This window comes from Nomascus leucogenys, chromosome 23 (assembly GCF_006542625.1).
Source record: "Nomascus leucogenys isolate Asia chromosome 23, Asia_NLE_v1, whole genome shotgun sequence".
Taxonomy (NCBI): domain Eukaryota; kingdom Metazoa; phylum Chordata; class Mammalia; order Primates; family Hylobatidae; genus Nomascus; species Nomascus leucogenys.
The window spans coordinates 33819312-33841115 of record NC_044403.1 but is presented as its reverse complement, the minus strand read 5'-3'; the positions used below and the strand labels follow the sequence as shown (position 1 = coordinate 33841115).

At 57.3% G+C, this 21804-nt stretch overlaps 1 protein-coding gene and 1 pseudogene across 3 annotated transcripts; one reads left to right on the top strand and one right to left on the bottom strand.

Moving 5' to 3' along the window:
* Positions 1-37: 37 nt before the first annotated feature.
* HSF1 (heat shock transcription factor 1) lies at positions 38-20696 on the top strand. 2 transcript variants are annotated; one of them, XM_030804780.1, is made up of 13 exons: positions 38-348; positions 15232-15340; positions 15705-15841; positions 16022-16146; positions 17410-17485; positions 17557-17618; positions 17741-17837; positions 17936-18072; positions 18199-18480; positions 19634-19739; positions 19817-19882; positions 19956-20025; positions 20104-20696. In XM_030804780.1, exons 1-13 carry the CDS (start codon positions 232-234, stop codon positions 20187-20189), a joined length of 1470 nt encoding a protein of 489 aa, XP_030660640.1. In that variant the 5' UTR covers positions 38-231; the 3' UTR covers positions 20190-20696. The 2 variants fall into 2 exon arrangements, with proteins under 2 accessions (XP_030660640.1, XP_030660639.1); XM_030804779.1 differs by having other exon boundaries at positions 20096-20696.
* On the bottom strand, positions 20558-21549 carry LOC105739915 (annotated as a pseudogene). The gene has a single exon (XR_004028321.1). The product of XR_004028321.1 is annotated as an uncharacterized LOC105739915 (transcript).
* Between the last annotated feature and the right edge of the window lie 255 nt (positions 21550-21804).

Here is a 21804-nt window from a genome sequence, read left to right as displayed (position 1 = left end):
CGGGGCGGGGTCGGGGCCTGCGTGCTCGCGCCGGGGGTGACGCGGGAGGGCGGCAGCGGCGGCGGCGGGAGCGCGCCCGTTGCAAGATGGCGGCGGCCATGCTGGGCCCCGGGGCTGTGTGTGCGCAGCGGGCGGCGGCGCGGCCCGGACGGCTGGCGCGGCGACGGCGTTAGCCCGGCCCTCGGCCCCTCTTCGCGGCCGCTCCCTCCGCCTCTTCCCGCCTTGCCCGAGATGGATCTGCCCATGGGCCCCGGCGCGGCGGGGCCCAGCAACGTCCCGGCCTTCCTGACCAAGCTGTGGACCCTCGTGAGCGACCCGGACACCGACGCGCTCATCTGCTGGAGCCCGGTGAGGGCAGCGCGCGGGCGCGGGACCCGTGGGGACCAGGAGGGAGCAGGGCCGCGGCGGACGGCGCGGGAGGGCTGCGGGGAGGGGCCTGCCGCACCTCAGCTTACGCGCGGTGAGCCTGCCCTGCCCCCGCCAGAGAAGGGCGGCGGGTCCCGAGCCTTCTCAGACCCAGAGCCTTAAGTTGGGAAAGCGGCTACGAGACCCACACTCGGTTCAACCCCTGCCCCAGCGAAGTTTCCCTGGGATGGGGAGAATGGGGCGTCTCTTGTATTGAGCTTCTGCTAACTGTTGGGCGGTTGCGGAAGTGTCCGCGCTTAGGGCAAGCACCCGACTTCGCCAGCGGACGCTGTGCCCCAGAGGACATCGGCGTCCCCAGGGGACGGCCTACGGGGTGCTGGGTCGGCAACTATTCGGAGAAAGTCAGGACTTGGCACGTGAAGCGGAGGGCGTTGCTGTAGTGGAACAGGAAAGGCAGTGGAAACAGAAAGTAAGACGTCTAAAGCTTCAGGTTGATCTCAAGCCCGTTTCCGAATCCCAAATCTGGGTTTCCCAAGAGGAGATTTGTTTTTCATTCCTTTTGGGACGTCTTTATTCGTGTCTTCAGTTGCCTGGCAGCAGGCTTGTTTACATGGTCCGACCCTGCAAGACCGGACAGCTCCGGTTTGCAGAAGTAAATCAGTGATTGTCTGGAGTTGGAGATCAGAATCTGCTGTTCACATCCCGGCTGTGACGTCGTGTCCGGTGAGGGGCAGAGCCACAGCCTGTGGCTGGCAAGTGATGGCCTGAAGAAGGGCCACACTGGCCGAGCGGGGTGACTCTTGCCTGTAATCCCAGCACTTTGGGAGGCGGAGGCGGGTGGATCACTTGAGGCCAGGAATTCGAGACCAGCCCGGACAATATGGCAAAACCCCAATTCTACTAAAAATACAAAAAATTAGCCAGGCGTGGTGGTGCTTGCCTGTGGTCCTAGCTACTTGGGAGGCTGAGATAGGAGGACCCCCTGAACCTGGGAGGCAGAGGTTGCACTGAACCGAGATCCCGCCACTGCAGCCTGGCAAACAGTGAGACCCTGTCTAAGAAAAAAAGAAAAAGAAAAAAGAAAGGCCACTGATCATTGGGAGCTTTTGGAGGGACCGTGACAGGCAGGGTGCCACCAAGCATGTGTGGCCTCCCAGGAGCTAAGACCCCAGAGTTCTTCAGGCTCTGCTGAGTGCCTCCCATTTGCACAGCCTCTTTATGCTGTTAGGAATGAAGAAAAGTCTGAACTGAAGCTGCCCCAGGCAAGAGGCCAGGTTTTCTGCTTCTTGGATTTACTGAGGCTCTGCTTTACCTACAGAGTGTTTGGGAATAAAGAGAAGACTGGAAATCTTTGCTCTTGTTAAAAACACTTTGTGTTTGTCCTGCTGACACCTCTGTGTTGGCCTTCCCATCCCCAGGTCCCATTAAGGCGCCGTGCACCTTCCTGGAGGCTGGCTTCATTTCACCATCTCTTCATTCTGGACCTTGGATTCTCGTGCAAAGGAAATACTCCCATGTTTCTGTCTTCTTTTATCCGTCTTTCTTTTTCTTTTTCTTTTTTTTCTTTCTTTTTTTTTTTTTTTTTTTTTTTTTTTTTTGAGACAGAGTCTTGCTCTGTCGCCCAGGTTGGAGTGCAGTGGTGCGATCTCGGCTCACTGCGACCTCCACCTCCCGGGTTCAAGCAATTCTCCTGCCTCAGCCTCCCGAGTAGCAGGGACTACAGGTGCGTGCTGCCACACCCAGCTAATTGTTGTATTTTTAGTAGAGACGGGGTTTCACCACATTGGACAGGCTGGTCTGGAACTCCTGACCTCAAGTTATCCACCCGCCTTGGCCTCCCAAAGTGCTGGGATTACTGGTGTGAGCCATTGCACCCAGCCCTTCCTTCTTTTCCTTATTCCCCTTAACCCTCAGAAGTTAAGGGGAATAACTCCCCCATTGGGGGAGGGGCACCCGAGATTATCTGGGATATTCTAAGCTTAATCCGACTAGCACGATCTGTCCTGTCCCGTAATCTGCTTGCTGTTTCTGCTTAAAGATTATGAGGCGTGTGGGTTAGGGCCCAGTGTACTCTTTTTTGGGATCGAGGCATGTTCTGGGCAGGGCTTTTGAGCAAGGGAGGCAGGTGTGATGAGGCCCGTGGCCAGCCTCCACTCCACTCACAGGTGCACCACCTGTGGATCTGTTCTCCCTGGGGAGGGATGGGGAGCCGACTGGAATGTAAGTGTTTGGTTCCACCTGGTCGGTATGAAGTGGCAATGGTTGGTGCAGGACGTAGCACTGGGGGTGAGCATGGCAATGAGACAGCCACACTGACTTGAAACTGGAAGGAAGCCCTTCTCCAGGCTGTGCAGGGGGCTGCAGAGCTTTCTGGCGCTGGCTGCCTGGCCTGGAGAAAGGAGGTGATCATCCCATCCTGTGGCTTTGAGAGCACTCACACAAGCCCTGAGGACTCCCTGTCGGCAGAGTCCCAACAGGGGACCCTCCCACAAATCTACTGCCCAGGCCCAGCTGGCTCTCGGAGGCCTTGAGAAGGCCCTGGTGCCCTTGCTCTCTGCTGCCTTTTCTGGGAGAGTCTCCTTCTGGCTCAGAGTCATACCACCGTTCTGCCAAGAAAAACCCTCCCTGTTTGACACAAGAAGATGAGGCAGAATCACAGGCATGGTGACTAACTCTCAAGGCTGAATAACCTGGGGGAGACCGAGGCCCAGAAACTGGCCAGTAACTTTACTGAGCCTGGCCAGGAATGGGACCAGGTCTGGACAACCATTATACGTCCCCTCCTTGGCCTGAGGTCGGGACTCCCACTGCAGCCACTGGAGGCAGAAAGCCGGGTCACTGCCCAGGAGACCCCATTGGTGGGCACTATGGCAGCTGCCCCATCCCTGTGGTGTTTGATTTCCCACCCCCCAGACCCTCATTCCCATGAGCACCCCACCCACACAGGCAAGGGCCTTGAGGGGACCCAGCAAGTTGTGGAGGACAGCACAGCCTTGGAGAGGAAATGTGTCAGCCACAAGGTTATGATCCTGGGGGATCCACACAAGAGCATGGGCGTGGATGTGGGTGGTCCTCCCTCAGCCAGCTTCTCAACAGCTTATCCCAAAGGTACACCTGGATCCAGTACCACTGAGACCCAAAGACGGGGTTGGGGGACTGAACACCTGGACTGACAGGCAGCTCTACAGAACTGAGACCCGTGAGACCTGGGACCCGCAGCCTCCCTGCCCCATGCCCTGGTGCCGGCCCTCAGCCCAGCTTCCTCGTCTGCATGCAGCAGCTCCTCTGTCCACCAGCGGAGGCTCTTCTACGGCCCTGCTGGGCTGCAGCTGACTCAGGAGGGCAGCAGCCTCTTCAGAGAATTGGACAGCATGGAGAATCAAACAAACAAAGTGAAGGCTCAGAACTGGGTTCACCATCATCTCAGTTTTTTACAAGCTATGATTTTGTCCCATCTTTATTAACAAAATAAGGAAGTATGAAAAGTAATCTTGACATCTGAGATGGTGAGATTACAGTTTTGTTTTTGTTTTTTTGAGATGGAGCCTCACTCTGTCACCCAGGTTGGAGTGCAATGACACGATCTCAGCTCACTGTAGCCTCTGCCTCCCGGGTTCAAATGATTCTCCTGCCTCAGCCTCCTGAGTAGCTGGGATTACAGGCACCCACCACCACACCCAGCTAATTTTTTATTTGTATTTTTAGTAGAGATGGGGTTTCACCACATTGGTCAGGCTGGTCTAGAACTCCTGACCTAGTGATCTGCCTGCCTCAGCCTCCCAAAGTGCTGGGATTACAGACGTGAGCCACTGTGCCCGGCTAAAAAAGTGAACATATATTTGATAAGCAAGAGTAGAAAATGTTTTCAAAGCTGATCGTGTTCTAAAAAGAGACTGGCCTAGCTGTACTTCCCCCTGCCCTGCAGGGCTAACTGTGGCTGCCCTGGGCAGCTGTGGACTCCAGGCTGAGGCCTGGCTCTGGCGTCCCAGCCCCAGCAGCCACCCAGCTGGCTGAGGAGCCTGAGAACAAGGCACAGCCACATGACCTGTGCCAGACAAATGCTAGAATGATGGTCGCGCAGGTTAGAATGAACCCAGGTAGACAGAGGCCTCAGGATCAGGGTGAGGCCAGAGGGGGCACCTGGGTGCAAAATTTAAGGAAGCACTTTTTTTTTTTTTTTTTTTTTAGACAAGGTCTCGCTCTGTTGCCCAGGCTGGTGTGCAGGGCTATGATTGCAGCTCACTGCAGCCTCTGCCTCCCAGATTCAAGTGATCCAGTCACCTCAGCTGAGTCACTGGGACTACAGGCTTGCACCACCAGACCTGGCTTTTTTATTTTTTTTTAAAGGTTTTAGTAGAGACAGGGTCTTGCCGTATTGCCCAAGCTAGTCTGGAACTCGTGGGTTCAAGCCATCCTCCCACCTCAGCCTCCCGAAGTGCTGGGATTACAGGCTTGAACCACCGCACCTGGCCCTGAGGCATTCCTTTTTAAGACCCACCCTGCATTTGGATGGCACTGAGAGTAGGGGCCTCCTTAGATGTGGGCTCCTGGACGCTTCTCTGTCTTCACCTGGCCCCAGCCTCATGGGTGCAGCTCCCTTCTCTTTGGCAGCAGGAAAGACTCTAGAAGGATGTGCTGAAACCTTGGGGCTCCCTGAGACTGAGTGAGCTGGAGGTCACCAAGGCCCTCGGCCTATCCCGGGAGAGAGGCCCATTGAAAGCCAGTGGTCAGATGGCCGCTGTGGAAGGTCTCTGGGTGGACAGTTGGGAGCAGAGTGGTCCCTGCAGTGAGGCAGGGGCCAGGGCGTCCACTCATAAGCACACGAGGAGTTAACAGAAGCAGAGCCGACCTGGCCATGCTCAGTCACTCAGACCCTGGCCACAGATCGTGTCCAGAGCTCCCGCGGCAGGTAGGGCCACCCCTGCTTCCCTGGTTCTGAGAGCCGCCAAGACCCAGCAGGCCCACTGGCCCCACCCTGGAAGATCTGGTATTTGGCCCAAGATGCTGGAGGCCCCACAGCAGCAGCTGTGAGAAGTGCTGCAGGGTCTGGAGGGCCTCATGTGTGCCCGGACCAGAGTGCCTCCCGGTGTGGCCATAAGAAGGCACACAGCTGGGGCTGGGTGCGATGGCTCACGCCTGTAATCCCAGCACTTTGGGAGGCCGAGGGGGGCAGATCACATGAGGCCAGGAGTTTAAGACCAACCTGGCCAATATGGCAAAACCTCGTCTCTACTAAAAATACAAAAATTAGCCATGCTTGGTGGCACAACCAGTAACCCCAGCTGCTTGGGAGGCTGAGGCACAAGAATCACTTCAGCCCCAGAGGTGGAGGCTGCAGTGAACTGAGATCAAGCCACAGCACTCCAGCCTGGGCGACAGAGCAAGACCCTGTCTGAAAAAGTAAATAAAAAAAAATTTAAAAGGCTCTGTGCTGTAGCCTTCTGTGTTTCCTCTGCCCCAGATGGTGTGTGTGTGTGGGGGGGGGGGTGCGGTGAGGAGGGGCCCGGGGCACAGAAGGGCTGGGCTGCAGTGGCCTCCTGGCGGGAGGGCGATGCCTCCAGTGCCCTGTGCCCACCCAACCCCACAGGCTGGTGTTTGCTCAGTCCTTTATTGAGGGACCAGGGATGGACAGCCTGGCCCTGGAAGTCTCTCAGTTTTGGAGGAGTCAGCCTGTGTGCAGGGAGAGCTGGAGAGGGGTCGGTGGGGCTCACAGTGCCTTCCCGGAGGAAGCAAGCAGCTCCCATCGGGTATATCGAGGGCCGTTGGCTCCAGGGTCTCCTCAAGGTCTGGCAGGTGGAGGGGAGGCTGTCTAAGGAAAGGAGGTGGTCCCAGATGTCTCAAGGCACCTGGCAGCACTGGCTGCTGCTGCCTGAGCCTCTTCCCTGTGACCCTGTGGGCCACGGTGAGCAGCGGTAGCCACCACACTTGTGCACGGCAGCCAGTGACGAGATGTGACAAGAGATGAGGGCGATTGTGCTGCTCTTGGTCCTTGTGTGGCGAGAACATGCTGGAAGCTCCTCTGGAGCAGAACTAAGAAGAGTGTTTATGAGAAAGGTGCAGGTGGCTCAGATGTGGACAGAACCAGACCAGGGAACGGGGCCACAAAGTAAGCCACTCTCTCTGCACCTGCTCGTGCTTCCTGCCTGCCTCACTGCTTCCATGCCCTGACCCTGGTGGCCCCCGCTCCCCACACGTGGGCTGCAGCTACTCACACACGCGCTCCCGCTGCTCCTAAAGCCCACACTCCCGGGACCCAGAGAGGGAACAGCCGGCCGGCCGAGTCCAGGAGCCCAGAGCACCCGTCAGCAGATACACCTTTGACTTGGCAGGAGGCTGGAACGAGAGGCTTGTGGCCTGGGCTATGGGGCCACCTTGTAGAATACGGCACTGTTCACGTTTTGGGCCAGGGAGCCCTTTGAGAAGATACTCAGAGACACAGACGCTTTCTATGTAAGGTGTCCCTACAGGCAGGATCTCACACACATTTCAGGTCCTTCACAGTGCTGCGGAAAATGAGGCCACAGGCTCCAAGTTTACTGCAAGCTGCGGGGTTTGCTGACATCTACACTTCTCAGCGTGTGGCATCTCGCATCAGCCAGGGGCCTCCCATTTCCAGTGGCAGGTTTTCGTGATATCCAGTTATGACCTGTGACTCCTCCAAGAGGTGCCTGTGGTCAGCAGCGGAGGAACCTTGTTCCACTGAGGCAGGAAGATGAGACACTGGGTTCTCTGATGGGTTCACCAGCAGACCCTGTGAAATTCATAGTGGCCCCTAAGGTAGGGGTTGCCTGACATGTTCAACTTGGATTTAACCCTTAAGGCATAAGAAACCACTGAACAATGTTCAGACATTAGAAAACTAGAGCTGGGCACGGTGGCTCACGGCTGTAATCCCAGCACTTTGGGAGGCCGAGGTGGTTGGATCACCTGAGGTCAGGAGTTTGAGACCAGCGTGACCAATATGGTGAAACCCCATCTCTACTAAAAATACAAAAAAAAAAAAAAAAAATTAGCCGGGCGTGGTGGCGGGCGCCTGTAATCCCAGCTGTTGGGAGGCTGAGGCAGGAGAATCCCTTGAACCCGGGATACAGAGGTTTCAGTGAGCTGAGATTGAGCCACTGCGCTCCAGCCACAGAGCGACAAACTGTCTCAAAAAAAGAAGAGAAGAGAAAACGAAAACTGGTGAGGACTGAGGTAAGCCACAAAATTGTCCAGGCTTTCTGTGTGGAGGCAGTTTGTAGACTCATGTGCAGACAACCCAACAAACCCAGACTCTGGGGAAGCTGAGGCAGTAGAATCTGTGGGGTGCCAGAAAGGAAGGAGTTATGCCCAAACCAGAGCTCCGGCACTCTGCGCATGAGCCCACTTGCATCTCGGGTTGGATCCGATTTGCTGGTGCACCGTGAAACCTCGTGGAGCTGGACCAAGAGCAACTTGAAGGGGAAGAGTAAGTGTAAGGGGACAGATTAGCAGGACTCACACAGGGCCGTGGTTATTTCAGTTCCCACCAGCCAGAGTATAGAAGCCACTTTAAATACACGGAGCGTTCATGAGACCTTAGAGGGACCACAGCTTGGAAGTGGCGCAGAATAAGCTGGAGAGGAAAGGCTACTCCACATGCCGCGGAAACAAGTACAAGGCAAACCCTGGAAACACCACTGCCTGCTAGCACGGAGTACACACAGCACTCTTGAGAGGAAGACAGAAGCCAGGCGAAGTGGCTCACACCTGTAATCCCAGCACTTTGGGAGGCCGAGCAGGAGGATCATCTGAGGTCAGGAGTTCAAGACCAGCCTGGCCAATATGGTGAAACCCTGTCTCTACTACAAAAAATTAGCCATGTGTGGCGATGGGCGCCTGTAGTCCCAGCTACTCGGGAGGCTGAGGCAGGAGAATGGCGTGAACCCGGGAGGCGGAGCTTACAGTGAGCTGAGATCATGCCACTGCACTCCAGCCTGGGGGACAGAGCCAGACTCCATCTCAAAAAAAATAAAAAGCATTCAGAAGAGCCATGCACAGCGGTGGCGCCTGTGGTGCCAGCTACTCAGAGGCTAAGGTGGAAGGATTGCCCCCAGATAGGGCAACATAGCTTGGCCAACATGGTGAAACCTTGTCTGTACTAAAAATACAAAAATTAGCTGGATATGGTGGCGGGCGCCTGTAATCCCAGCTACACGGGAGGCTGAGGCAGGAGAATCGCAGGAACCCGGGAGGCGGAGCTTGCAGTGAGCCGAGATTGCGCCATTGCACTCTAGCCTGGGCGACACAGCAAGACTCCGTCTAAAAATAATAAATAAATAAAAGGCAAGTGGCTGAGCATGGTAGCTGACACCTGTAATCCCAACACTTTGGGAGGTCAACGCGGGTAGATTGCTTCCACTCAGGAGTTCGAGACCAGCCTGGGCAACATAGGGAGACCCATCTCTACAAAAAAAAATGAGCCCGGTGTGGTGGTGGGCTCCTGCGGTCCCAGCTACTTGGGAGGCTGAGGTAGGAGGATCTCTTGATCCCAGGAGGTCGAGGTTGCAGTGAGCCCAGATGGCGCCGCTGCACTCCAGCCTGGGTGACAAAGCAAGACTCTGTCTCGAAAAAACATATATTGAAAAAGGCAGAAAATTTGAACAGATACATCAAAAAAAGATAGACAAATAGCAAATAAGCACTTGAACAGATGCTCAGCATCATTAGTTGTCAGAGAAATGCACACGAAAACCTCAGTGACAGTGACTAGAACAGCCAGGTGCTGAGGAGGGCGCGGAGCCCCTGGAACTCACCCGTGCTGCTGAGAACACAAATGCCACATCCACTTTGGAAAGCAGCTTGGGAGTTGCATGTGAAATTCAGCGTTTACCACACGGCCAGCAGTTCCGCTTTGGTTATTCTACTCCAGAGTTTCCACTGGGGTCCTGTATGATTTCATCTCTTTTATCATTTTTTTGGTATAGATGGGGGTCTCGCTATCTGGATTATTGTTGCAGGCGTGTTTAGTGGGGTTTTTGAGCGGTGGTAGTGTCTGAGGTCAGTCAGGGTTGTTCTGGCCCCAGAGGGCTCTTCATAGCTTTCCCTTTGCAGGTGAACAAGCCTGTGGTTCCACTTGTTTCTCGTTAATTCAGAGGAGCTATTGTTTCTAAGAGCAATCTTGGGCCGAACTTTCAAATAAAATGAGTTTCCTCGGGGAGTTTCAGAGCTCTTTCCTTATGGACGGCCTCTCCCTAGGCTGATTGTCTGCACCACCCCTCTGGGCACTGGGCAAGACGGCAGCCTCTGATCATCTTGGCCTGGCGTTCCCAGCATGGGTGCTCTACCCTACTGTTTTAACCTAGAAAGCCTGAATTGTATTTAAAACTTGTGGTTTTTAAGGCCAGACACAGTGGCTCATGCCTGTAATCCCAGCACTTTGGGAAGCCAAGGTGGGTGGATCACTTATGGTCAGGAGTTCAAGACCAGCCTGACCAACCTGGTGAAAAGCCTGTCTCTACTAAAAATATAAAATTAGCCGGGCGTGGTGGCACATGCCTGTAATCCCAGCTACCCAGGAAGCTGAGGCAGGAGACTCGCTTGAACCCAGGAGGTGGAGGTTGCAGTGAGCCGAGATGGCACTACTGCATTCCAGCCTGGGTGACAAAGCGAGACTCTATATCAAAAAAAAAAATTGTGGTTTTGAAAATGCTTTAGGCCGGGCGCGGTGGCTCATGCCTGTAATCCCAGCACTTTGGGAGGCCGAGGCGGACGGATCACGAGATCGAGACCATCCTGGCTAACATGGTGCAACCCCCTCTCTGCTAAAAATACAAAAAATTAGCTGGGCGTGGTGGCGGGCACCTGTAGTCCCAGCTACTCAGGAGGCTGAGGCAGGAGAATGGCATGAACCTGGGAGGCGGAGCTTGCAGTGAGCGGAGATCACGCCACTGTACTCCAGCCTGGGCTGCAGAGCAAGACTCCATCTTAAAAAAAAAAAAAAAAAGAAAATGCTTTAATTAGGTGGGAGCTGCGGGGAGGGTGATCAGAGACCTGGGTGTCCTCAGCCTGCTGTGGTGGGGGTGGCGTCTCCTCTCTGAGGCGTGGGCAAGGTGGAGGAAGGGAGCCCCTGGCTTCTTGGCCAGGTGCAGCAGGAACTTAGTCCCTTTCACTTGGAGTCGGTGAGGATGTGAAACTCTGGTGGTCTGCCCAGCCCGTGAGATCCAGGAAACTGTATTTGGGAATTGAGGGGAGAAGGGTCCCCATCTTCCTGCTCCCCTCTCCCTGAGTGTAGCACCCATCACAGCGAGCTGGGGTGAGAGGGAAAGAGGAGGCTGAGGTTCAGATGCCACCAGGCTCGATGTTCATACCAGGTGTCAGTAGATTTTACTCCGTGTTTATCTGTTACATGCCTTTAGGACAGTTTTGAGACTTTAAATGGTTTAAGCTTTGCTTGTTTCACAGGAAGTACTTCCACGAAGCTCCTCACGTTGCTGTTCCAGAAGTGGAAATCTCTCCATTTTCAAAGCATAGTTTTGCCGGATATTGAATTTTTATGTTTTGTAGAGATGGGGTCTCGCTATGTTGCCCAGGCTGGTCTCCAACTCCTGGGCTCAAGGGATCCTCCCGCCTTGGCCTCCCAAAGTGCTGGGATTACAGGCATGAGTCACTACACCCGGCCAATATACAAAGATTGAGTGGCAGGATCTTTTATTTTAATGCTTTTATTTTATTTGTTTTGGTTTGTTTTTGTTTTTGTTTTTTTGGAGATTGAGTCTCGCTCTGTCGCCCAGGCTAGAGGGCAGTGGCACGATCTGCACTCACTACAACTTCCACCTCCCAAGTTCAAGCAATTCTCTTGCCTCAACCTCCCAAGTAGCTGGGATTACAGGCATGAGCCACCACACCCAGCTAATTTTTCCATTTTTAGTAGACGCAGGGTTTCACCATGCTGGCCAGGCTGGTCTGAAACTGCTGACCTCAAATGATCCACCCACCTCAGCCTCCCAAAGTGTTGGGATTACAGGCATGAGCCACCACACCAGGCATTTTAATACTTTTTTTTTTTTTTTTTTTGAGACAGAGTCTCACTGTGTCCCCCAGGCTGGAGTGCAGTGGGGTGATCTCGGCTCACTGCAACCTCCATCTCCCGGGTTCAAGCGATTCTCTTGCCTCAGCCTCCCAAGTAGCTGGGACTACATGCACACGCCACCACGCCTGGCTAATTTTTATATTTTTAGTAGAGACAGGGTTTCCCCATGTTGGCCAGGCTGGTCTCGAATTCCTAACCTCAGGTGATCTGCCTGGCACAGCCTCCCAAAATGCTGGTATTACAGGTGTGAACCACCATGCCCGGCTGTGTTACACTTTTTGTGGTGTCTCACAGGTCTCTGAGGCTCTGCTCATTTTTGTTTTTGTTTTTATTTTTTCGAGACAAGAGTCTCTTTCTGTCGCTGGGCTGGAGTGCAGTGGTGCAATCTCGGCTTCACTGCAACCTCTGCCTCCAGGGTTCAAGCGATTCTCTTGCCCCAGCCTCCCAAGTAGCTGGGATTACAGGCACATGCCACCACACCCAACTAATTTTTTTTGTATTTTTAGTAGAGGTGGGGTTTGACCATGTTGGCCAGGATGGTCTCGATCTCTTGACCTCGTGATCCGTCCACCTTGGCCTCCCAAAGTGCTGAGATTACAGGCGTGAGCCACTGCACCTGGCTGGCTTCTCTCCTTCTTATTCCTTCTTTTTTCTTTTTTTCTCCGACTGGACCACCCCAATTGACCTATCTTCATGTTTGCTGACTCCTTCTTCTCCTAGTCAGATCTGCTCTTAAGCCCCTCTGGTCAACTTTTTTTTTTTTTTTTTTTTTTTTTGAGACAGAGTCTCGCTCTGTTGCCCAGTGCAATGGCACGATCTCAGCTCACCGCAACCTCCGCCTCCTGGGTTCAAACAATTCTCCTGCCTCAGCCTCCTGAGTAGCTGGGATTACAGTATAGGCATGGGCCACCACGCCTGGCTAATTTTGTATTTTTAGTAGAGACGGGGTTTCTCCATGTTGGTCAGGTTGGTCTCCAACTCCTGACCTCAGGTGATTCACCCGCCTTGGCCTCCCAAAGGGCTGGGATTACAGGCGTGAGCCACCACGCCCAGCCCCTCTGGTTAACTTTTAATCTGAGTTATTATACTCTTCAGCTCCATAATTTTGATTTCGTGCTTCTTTACAATTTTTGTCTCTTTATTGATACTCTCTGATAAGATGTCATTCTCATACTTTAGTTCTTCAGATGTGGTTTCCTTTAGTTGTTTGAACATATTTGAAATGATTGACTTAAAATCTTTGCCTCGTAAGTCCCATGTCCAATGTTTTGGCTTCTTTGGAGACAGTTTCTATTGGTTGCTTTGGTTTTTTTTTTCCTGTGTATGGGGTATGGGCCCTAGCTTCTTGTTTCTTTGCATATCTCTATTTTTTTTTTTTAACTAGAGTTTTTTGTTTGTTTGTTTGTTTTTGAGTCTGTTACCCAGGCTGGAGCACAGTAGGTCAATCACAGCTCACTGCACCCTTCACCTCTGGAGCTCAAGGGATCCTCCGTCCTCAGCCTGCTGAGTAGCTGGGATGATAGGTGTGCGCCACCACGCCCATTTAATTTTTGTATTTTTTCTAGAGACGGGGTTTTGCCATGTTGCCCAGGCCAGTCACCAACTCCCGAGCTCAAGCAACCCACCTGCCTCGGCCTCCCAACGTGCTGGGACCACAGGCGTGAGCCAGCGCAGCCGGCTGGAAAACTGGAACTCTCATTGGTTGAGAGTGGCAGCTCTGGAGCTCGGACTCCCCCACCTCCCCAGGATTTGTCATTGCTGCTGTTTGTTGTGGTTGTCTGTCAGGTAGTTTTTCAGCACTAATTCTGTAAAGGTTGTGTTCTTTCTTGTTTATGGCCACTGCAGTCTCTGTTCAGTTAACTGAGGTAGGTGGTGATGGGGCAGAAAAGTTCTTGAATGCCTGGAGCCAGTGAGTCTCCCGTCTTTTCTGGGGGCTGCGTGTGTGTTGGTGACGCCTTTAGCACTCGGCCAGGCAGTGGACAACCCAACTGTATGCCTGACTTCCTGCTTACGCAGAGCCTCAAGGTCAGCCAGAAGTGAGAGCTCGGGGCTGGCTCAGGTCTTTCCTGAACATGGGCACAGCTCACCCGTGTACACGGCTGCGAGATGTCCTGGAATATCTTAGAGCTTTTCAGAGCCCCTAGTGGCGCCTCCTTCTCCCTAGCTGCCAGGCACTGCCTCAGGCAGCCACAGCGTTCAAAAATCACCTCCAAAGATTTCAACAAGCACACCTCGGCAAACAGCTTTTTTATTCAGGAGAGCTTCAAGTCAAATCAGAGACAGCCTTGGGAGTGGACTGTTAGGTCAGATGCTGACAGTCCTCTGGGAATGGGGCCCTGGAGGAGCCCAAGCCCTGGCCCACTCCGCAGCGGCTGCCAGGATGCTGGTTCCCACGGGGACTGCAGCTGTTGGTTTTTAAGGCTGCAGAGGGAGTGGGAATAGGGCATGTAAAATGCCACAAAGCCTGGCCGGGCACAGTGGCTCACACCTGTAATCCCAGCACTGCAGGAGGCCAAGGTGGGCGGATCACTTGAGGTCAAGAATTCAAGACCAGCCTGGGCAACATGGTGAAACCCCGTCTCTACTAAAAATACAGAAATTAGCCGGGCCTGGTGGCACCTGTAGTCAGCTACTCGGGAGGCTGAGGCAGGAGAATCGCTTGAACTCAGGAGGCTGAGGCACGAGAATCGCTTGAACTCAGAGGCGGAGGCTGCAGTGAGCCACGTTGGTGCCGGTGCACTCCAGCCTGGGCGACAGAGCAAGACCTTGTCTCAGAAAAAAAAAAAAAGTTCACAAAGCCCACTGTTCTTACTAAGATTCAGCTGTTTTTCTTGAATAAATGCTCCCCATGCTACTGTAATTCTTTGGTTAATTTTCAGAGTTCTGGAAAGTTGGCTTGGCGCTTTTTTCCGTCTCTCTCCTGCTGCCTTGGGGTCCTTTCCATGACTGTTTCCCTCCCTGACACACGCACATCCCTGTGTATTTCACATCTCTCTATGCTGGAAAGCGGTTCTCCACTTCTAGTGCCACACCACAGGGGTCTTTCTGGCTTTTTCCCTGTTTGCATCTGCAGCTCCCTTCCCTGGCAGGGAGAAACCTGCCCCACTGCCCTTCACCAGTTTCTTCACTGGGTCAGCCGACCCTTCCTATGCCGACACCCCTCACCTCTCTCTGGCCTTGCTTCAGGCCCCCCTTCCCCGCCGTGTCGGTTTCTCGCTGTCCCCTAAGCCTTTGATGCCCCCTCTGAGCCACCACGGCCACGGCCAACAGGGATGCCTCCCTCGCCAGCTCCTCCTGATAGCTCTGGGCCTGAGCTCAGGAGAGAAATGGAAGAGAAAGAGTATATGCAGTGCTTGTCTCTGTTTCCTGTCTCATGTCACAAAACAAGAATGGATTTGGATTTCTGAATGCAACTGTGTTTTCCTCGGGAGTAATGAAATTAGGGCTCCATTTCCTTCGCTGTTCCTGAGGGAAATGTCCTGCTTAAACAGGAGCTGTGTGGGTGGAAACGTGGCCTTCTCTGGAACCCCTGGGGAGGGGCTTCCCGACTGTGAGGAAGGCCCCGCATCTGCCCACCGCCCAGTCCTGGGCCTCACAGTGAGGACGCAGGTCAGCTGCACAGATGAGGCCCGTGTGGCAGGTGGTCCCAGGAACGAACTCGCCTCCCGCCAGCCCCCTGGGCCTCCCACGGCCCCAGCCCCATCAGGTGGAACGTGCACTGCCTGCGTTCCAGAAGGGGCGGCCCGGGGAAGGGGTGGCTTGGGCACACTGCCCCTCACCGCCACGCGTGACCCACCCATGTGTCTCCCTTTCAGAGCGGGAACAGCTTCCACGTGTTCGACCAGGGCCAGTTTGCCAAGGAGGTGCTGCCCAAGTACTTCAAGCACAACAACATGGCCAGCTTCGTGCGGCAGCTCAACATGTGTGAGTGCTGCCTCCAGGCAGCGCGGGGGTGCGGGAGGCAGACCTGCAGACGGCGGGACCCCAGCAGGAGGACCCTGTGGATGAAGGACGGGGCCTCCTGTGCTGGCCAAGGGAGGGTCCTTGTGGGTATGAACCTGGGGTCCCCAGGGAAGAACCGTGAAACCAGAGCTGTACTCCACGTGTGTCGGGCACGGAGAGCCCTGTGGGGACACAGGGTCTCCCTTAGACCAAGGCCACCCGGCCACCCAGGCATGGGCTCTGAACCGTGGCCAAGCCCCGCCGCAGCCTCCTGGAGCAGTGGCCGCTCTTTAAGGGTTCTGGTCCCCCCCTGAGGCAGAGCCTCCCCCTTCCCTGTCACATGCAGATGGCTTCCGGAAAGTGGTCCACATCGAGCAGGGCGGCCTGGTCAAGCCAGAGAGAGACGACACGGAGTTCCAGCACCCATGCTTCCTGCGTGGCCAGGAGCAGCTCCTTGAGAATATCAAGAGGAAAGTGACCAGTGTGAGTGCTGGCCCCGCACCCTGGCCCGGTCTCACCTGCCACAGCTCTCCCCGCCTGCCCCGCCCTGAGAGCTCCCACCCCAGCCTGCCTCTTCCTGAGGGACCTGGCTGCAGTGGACAAGCCTGAGCCTGCCAAGCTCCTAGGCTGCTCCAGTGACTCCTGTCCCTCTCGGGAATCCAGGTGTCCACCCTGAAGAGTGAAGACATAAAGATCCGCCAGGACAGCGTCACCAAGCTGCTGACGGACGTGCAGCTGATGAAGGGGAAGCAGGAGTGCATGGACTCCAAGCTCCTGGCCATGAAGCAGTAGGTCCCACACCAGCACTGTGGGCCGCAGCGGGTCCTGGCGCCCACGAGGAGGCCCCGGGTGCTGTGGGGGCAGGTCCACCCTCCCACTCCACGCAGATATACCCTGGGCCTCTGCCCCAGCCCCGCCTCCCGTGGCTGCTGCGACAGCTCTGGGGCCAGCCGTTTTCCACGTGCAGAAGGGGGTTGGGAGGGTCCCCTGCTCTGCACATCCCCAGCGCCCTCTGGGCCATCGGCTTCTGCCTGGCTCCGAGCTTGACGGGACCCACCAGCCTACTTTTGAGGACAAGCCCGGCACAGCAGACCCATCCCACCTACCTCGGGCCTGGGGTCAGACCCATCTTAGGCCCTTCCTGGAACCTCTGCCCTACACTTGCCTGGGCCCATGGAGCTAGCCCCCCATCCCCTCCTCACCAGGACCCTGCGGCTCTGGGGAAACCTTAGCAGGGGCCTAACACACAGTGGCACCTGAGAAACTGAGGCAAGCCCACCTCGGAAGGCCAGCTTAGGTCTCACGTCCACTTTGGGGCTCCAGGCACGCGGGAACCCCAATGCCAGTACGGCATCCTCGGCTCTGTGCAGCAGGCGCTCTTGACCCCCACGTCATGGAGGAGGCCTTGGCCTCAGACTCTCCTGCATGGGGTCCAGCAGGAGCCACCGGCTTTGTGATTCCTGGAGTCCAGCCACGTGGACCTGGCCTACCAGGAAGACTCACAGGCTTGACAGGGCCCAGCCTCCCAGAGCAGCAGGAGCGCGCTCATGGCCCCGCTCACCTGGCTGGGTCAGCTCTTCCCCACCCCGTGGGGCCACCTCTGAGCCACTTCAGGCCTGGCGAGGGCCCTGAGCACCTACAGGACACGGGACAGCCAGTGTCGCAGCCTGAAGAACCACCCTCCCTCAACCTGGCTTCTCAGGCCTTGGAAGGGCGGCCCAAGGGTCTGCTCCTGGCCTGTGTCCAAGGCAGCCCTCCAGGTGTTGGCCAGGTTGGATGCCAGGATCCAGGTGCACCTGGCTGGCATGGATCCATCCCCAACACCCTACCTGACGCCAGGTGTCCCCGGCAGGGAGGGGCAGTGGGACCAGCAAGCCCTGGCCCTGGCCACCAGTCCTTCCACACAAAAGTTCTCATCTTGGGGTGGGCCAGGCCAGACATGGTCACACTTACCCCTGCTCCTGCCTGGGGGACAGGGAGGGTCTGTGGGGCTCCCTCAGCCCTGGGGCTCATGGGATTGGGCCCCACTGACCCAGCCTGGTCTGTTGCAGTGAGAATGAGGCTCTGTGGCGGGAGGTGGCCAGCCTTCGGCAGAAGCATGCCCAGCAACAGAAAGTCGTCAACAAGGTGGGGGCAGGGCCAGAGGGCCGGCGGGGGCCCCACAAGGGCCGGGGTGACTGTGTCCTCTCTCCCCACAGCTCATTCAGTTCCTGATCTCACTGGTGCAGTCAAACCGGATCCTGGGGGTGAAGAGAAAGATGTGAGGTTTTGGGGACACCTGCATCCACCACCTGGGGCCCAGGGCCATTCCCTTCCTCTGTCAGCTGTGCCCCGGGTACCCCGAGGTGGGGGGTGGTGGCTGACCTGCACCCTTCCCCGCAGCCCCCTGATGCTGAACGACAGTGGCTCAGCACATTCCATGCCCAAGTACGGCCGGCAGTTCTCCCTGGAGCACGTCCACGGCTCGGGCCCCTACTCGGTGAGTGCCGGAGACAGGGCACCTGCCCAGGCATGCAGGTGGCAGCGGGGTGGGTTGCCCCTGCCGGCGCTGCATGGACCTCCTGCCTTTGATTGCAGGCCCCCTCCCCGGCCTACAGCAGCTCCAGCCTCTATGCCCCCGATGCTGTGGCCAGCTCTGGACCCATCATCTCCGACATCACCGAGCTGGCTCCTGCCAGCCCCGTGGCCTCCCCCGGCGGGAGCATAGACGAGAGGTGGGGGCCGCATCACCCCAGCCATCCTGTCCCCCAACGAGGCGAGCCCCTGTGGGCCCAGGGCAGAGTTGGGGATGAGGTGGGGCTGGCCAAGACACCAGCTAACGTGGCCCCTCTCGTGTCCAGGCCCCTGTCCAGCAGCCCCCTGGTGCGTGTCAAGGAGGAGCCCCCCAGCCCGCCTCAGAGCCCCCGGGTAGAGGAGGCGAGTCCCGGGCGCCCATCTTCCGTGGACACCCTCTTGTCCCCGACTGCCCTCATTGACTCCATCCTGCGGGAGAGTGAACCTGCCCCCACCTCCGCCACAGCCCTCACGGACGCCAGGGGCCACACGGACACCGAGGGCCGGCCTCCCTCACCCCCGCCCACCTCCACCCCTGAAAAGTGCCTCAGCGTAGCCTGCCTGGACAAGTGAGTGCCGCCCCACCCACAGCCCCTGGAAGCACAGCCCTGGGCTTCAGCTCAGACTGTCCCAGTGGACTGAGCAGGGCAGCTGGCAAGGCAGGACCCTACCCCCAACCTCGGAGCTCGGGGCTGGGGAGGGAGACAGGTGCCAGCCAGATCACCCCACGGTCCCAAACACCACAGAAGCCAAGGGCGTGTCCGGACAGGCTGCTGGGCCCTGCTCTCAGCCACCCTTGCCACAGTCCACGGGTCCTGGCAGGTCATGCTGCCCAGACATATGGCAGGAGATGAGCAGGGCCCAGCCCCCGCCTGCAGTGGGGGCTCTTATTTTTGTATCTTGCAGTTTGGCTTGCACTTCACTGATGTCTAGGGTCGCCCACCTCTTCCCCTGCCCCTCTTCCTCTCCGCATGGCCGAGTCCAGCCAGGGTTAGCGCTGACCCCACTGGGGAGGGAGGAGGGCCCTGCCAGAGCTCGGGCCCTCCCACACAGCCGTGGACCAGACCCAGCCTGGCCGGGCATGAGCATCGGGCTTGGGCGGCAGCAGCCGGGACCCCTCTGTGGCGGGGGCTCAGTGTCATCATGGCTCCCCTGGCCATGGGCCTGTGGTCGTTGCCTGTGACAGGGATGACAGGGATGGGCCTCCCTGGTCTGGCCACTGGTGCTGGCAGGATCCAGGCTGGCCCTGTCCCATGGCCCAGGTGTGCCCCGTGGCCTAGGGCTTTCTTGGTCACAGCCACCAGACCGTGGGTCTCATCCCCACAGCAGCAACAGGGCAAGGATTGAGCCACCCACACACTGAGCACAGCCCCAGCCGTTTTCCCAGTGCAACAGGAAACCTCACCAACCCTGAAAACTGAAATCCCTGATCCTTGTGCTAGAGCTGAATATGCCCCTTGTCTCCTGGGTCCACTGCCACAAAGGCCTCCAGGCCCTCATGGCGAAGGGATGCCCAGCATGGGCCCAGCCGCACCCCTGCGGGGCACAGAGCCTCCACCGCCTTCCAGGCCGTCCTCGAATGCGCTGCCCCCTCCAGCCTGTGCAGGCGTACACGGGGGTACAGCCTGGGGGATACAGTCAAGGGGAGCCCTTCTCCCACAGGAGGGCATTGGGGTGTGGGGCCTGGGGCACTGGTTCAGCTACCCCGTTATTCCGGGCCAGGAATGAGCTCAGTGACCACTTGGATGCTATGGACTCCAACCTGGACAACCTGCAGACCATGCTGAGCAGCCACGGCTTCAGCGTGGACACCAGTGCCCTGCTGGACGTGAGTCGAGCCCCGCCCCCCGCCCCACCCCACCCCGCCCCCTGGGTGCTGTTCTGACTTCCCTCCCTCCTCCGCAGCTGTTCAGCCCCTCGGTGACCGTGCCCGACATGAGCCTGCCTGACCTTGACAGCAGCCTGGCCAGTGTGCGTAGGCGGGTGGGGGGTGAGGGGAAACGAGACCAGCAGGAACGCTCACAATACCATCTCCACCCCACAGATCCAAGAGCTCCTGTCTCCCCAGGAGCCCCCCAGGCCTCCCGAGGCAGAGAACAGCAGCCCGGATTCAGGTGAGCCAAGTCCCACCAGCCCCATCTCTGCCCCCGACCCCCCACCGCCTTGACACCCCCACCCCCGCAGGGAAGCAGCTGGTGCACTACACAGCACAGCCGCTGTTCCTGCTGGACCCCGGCTCGGTGGACACCGGGAGCAACGACCTGCCGGTGCTGTTTGAGCTGGGAGAGGGCTCCTACTTCTCCGAAGGGGACGGCTTCGCAGAGGACCCCACCATCTCCCTGCTGACAGGCTCGGAGCCTCCCAAAGCCAAGGACCCCACTGTCTCCTAGAGGCCCTGGAGGAGCTGGGCCAGCCATGGCCTGCCCGCCCCCAGCCCCAGTGCAGGGCTGGTCTTGGGGAGGCAGGGCAGCCTCATGGTCTTGGACACTGGTGGGTCGGCCGCCATAGCCCCAGTAGGACAAACGGGCTCGGGTCTGGGCAGCACCTCTGGTCAGGAGGGTCACCCCGGCCTGCCAGTCTGCCTTCCCCCAACCCCGTGTCCTGTGGTTTGGTTGGGGCTTCACAGCCACACCTGGACTGACCCTACAGGTTGTTCACAGTCAGAATTGTATTTTGGATTTTTACACAACTGTCCCGTTCCCCACTCAATAGAGATATACAGATATATACACACAGGTGGATGGACGGACGAGACAGGCAGAGATCTATAAACAGACAGGCTCTATGCTGTGGCCTCCCATGTGTTTCCTCTGTCCCAGGGTGGTGTGGTTGGTGGTGGTGCATTGAGGAGGGGCCCAGGGCACAGAAGGGCCAGGCTGCAGTGGCCTCCTAGGGGAAGACGGATGCTTGCAGCTAGCCCCATGCCTGCCCAACTCCACAGGACAAGCATTTGCTCGCAGTTCTTTATTGAGGGACCAGGAGTGGGCAGCTTGGCCCTGGAGGTCTCTGGTTGTCAGAGGACCACCAGGAACCCCCTTCCCAAGGTGTTTGCACTCAGGGACAGGTGATGCGGGGCAGGCACGCTGTCTTCCTGCCAGAGTCAGCACCCTCCTATGTAGGCACAGGCAACGGGAGCCTGTCCCGTGGTTTTAGGGTTCTCCACTCAGCCTGTTGGAGGAAGGGAAGGGGGCCTGGGGTGGGCAGTGGAGCAGCCTTTGCTGCTTTATCTGGCAGCAACAGCTTGTTCTGGAGCTCCATTGGCCAACTGATGGGGAGAGGCACAGAAGCCTATGTGGGATGGAGGAGTCGGCCCCACACAGGTCCCCCAACCAGGAGCTGACCCACTACTGCCATCCTCAGCAGGGCCCAAGGAGATGCCTCCACCTCAGGGCCCACCAGCCCCCAGTGGGATAGAGGGAGGATACCAAGGTGGCCCACCCTCCCCTCACACCACCACAGTGCAGCAGGTTGCTGATGAGGCCCCCGGTGCAGTCCTGGGACCCCGTGCAGGGCCTCCTCAAACACCTGCCTTGTTGCGCCATAGCGGCAGGTCTGGGAACACCAGGGCCTGGTCCAGTGTTGGGGTCTTTAATCAAGCAGTCATCCCAGCAAGGTAAGGCAGCAGCAGGGCCCTGGGGTTACCCCTGACCTCCTGCTACCACCAAAGGGGGCCCCCATCTATCCAGCTTGGTGGATTGCAGGGCCTGGGAACAAGATGTCCTGAAGGCTGCAGGGCTGCACTGTCTGCACTGCCCAGCCTGGTGCCAGAAGAGCAGAGGGCAAGGCAGGCCTGGGCATCGGGGTGCCCCAACCTCATGGAGGGCAGCTGAGAGCCACCAGCTCACCTGGCTGCCCAGGTTCCAAGTGAAGGAAAGAGGCTGCCAAACCAAGCC

Coding starts and splice junctions, on each gene's coding strand:
- HSF1 (XM_030804779.1), top strand. CDS start 232: ATGGATCTGCCCATGGGCCCCGGCGCGGCGGGGCCCAGCAACGTCCCG. Junction 15,842..16,021: donor TCAAGAGGAAAGTGACCAGT/GTGAGTGCTGGC, acceptor TCGGGAATCCAG/GTGTCCACCCTGAAGAGTGA. Junction 17,838..17,935: donor ACGGCTCGGGCCCCTACTCG/GTGAGTGCCGGA, acceptor CTTTGATTGCAG/GCCCCCTCCCCGGCCTACAG.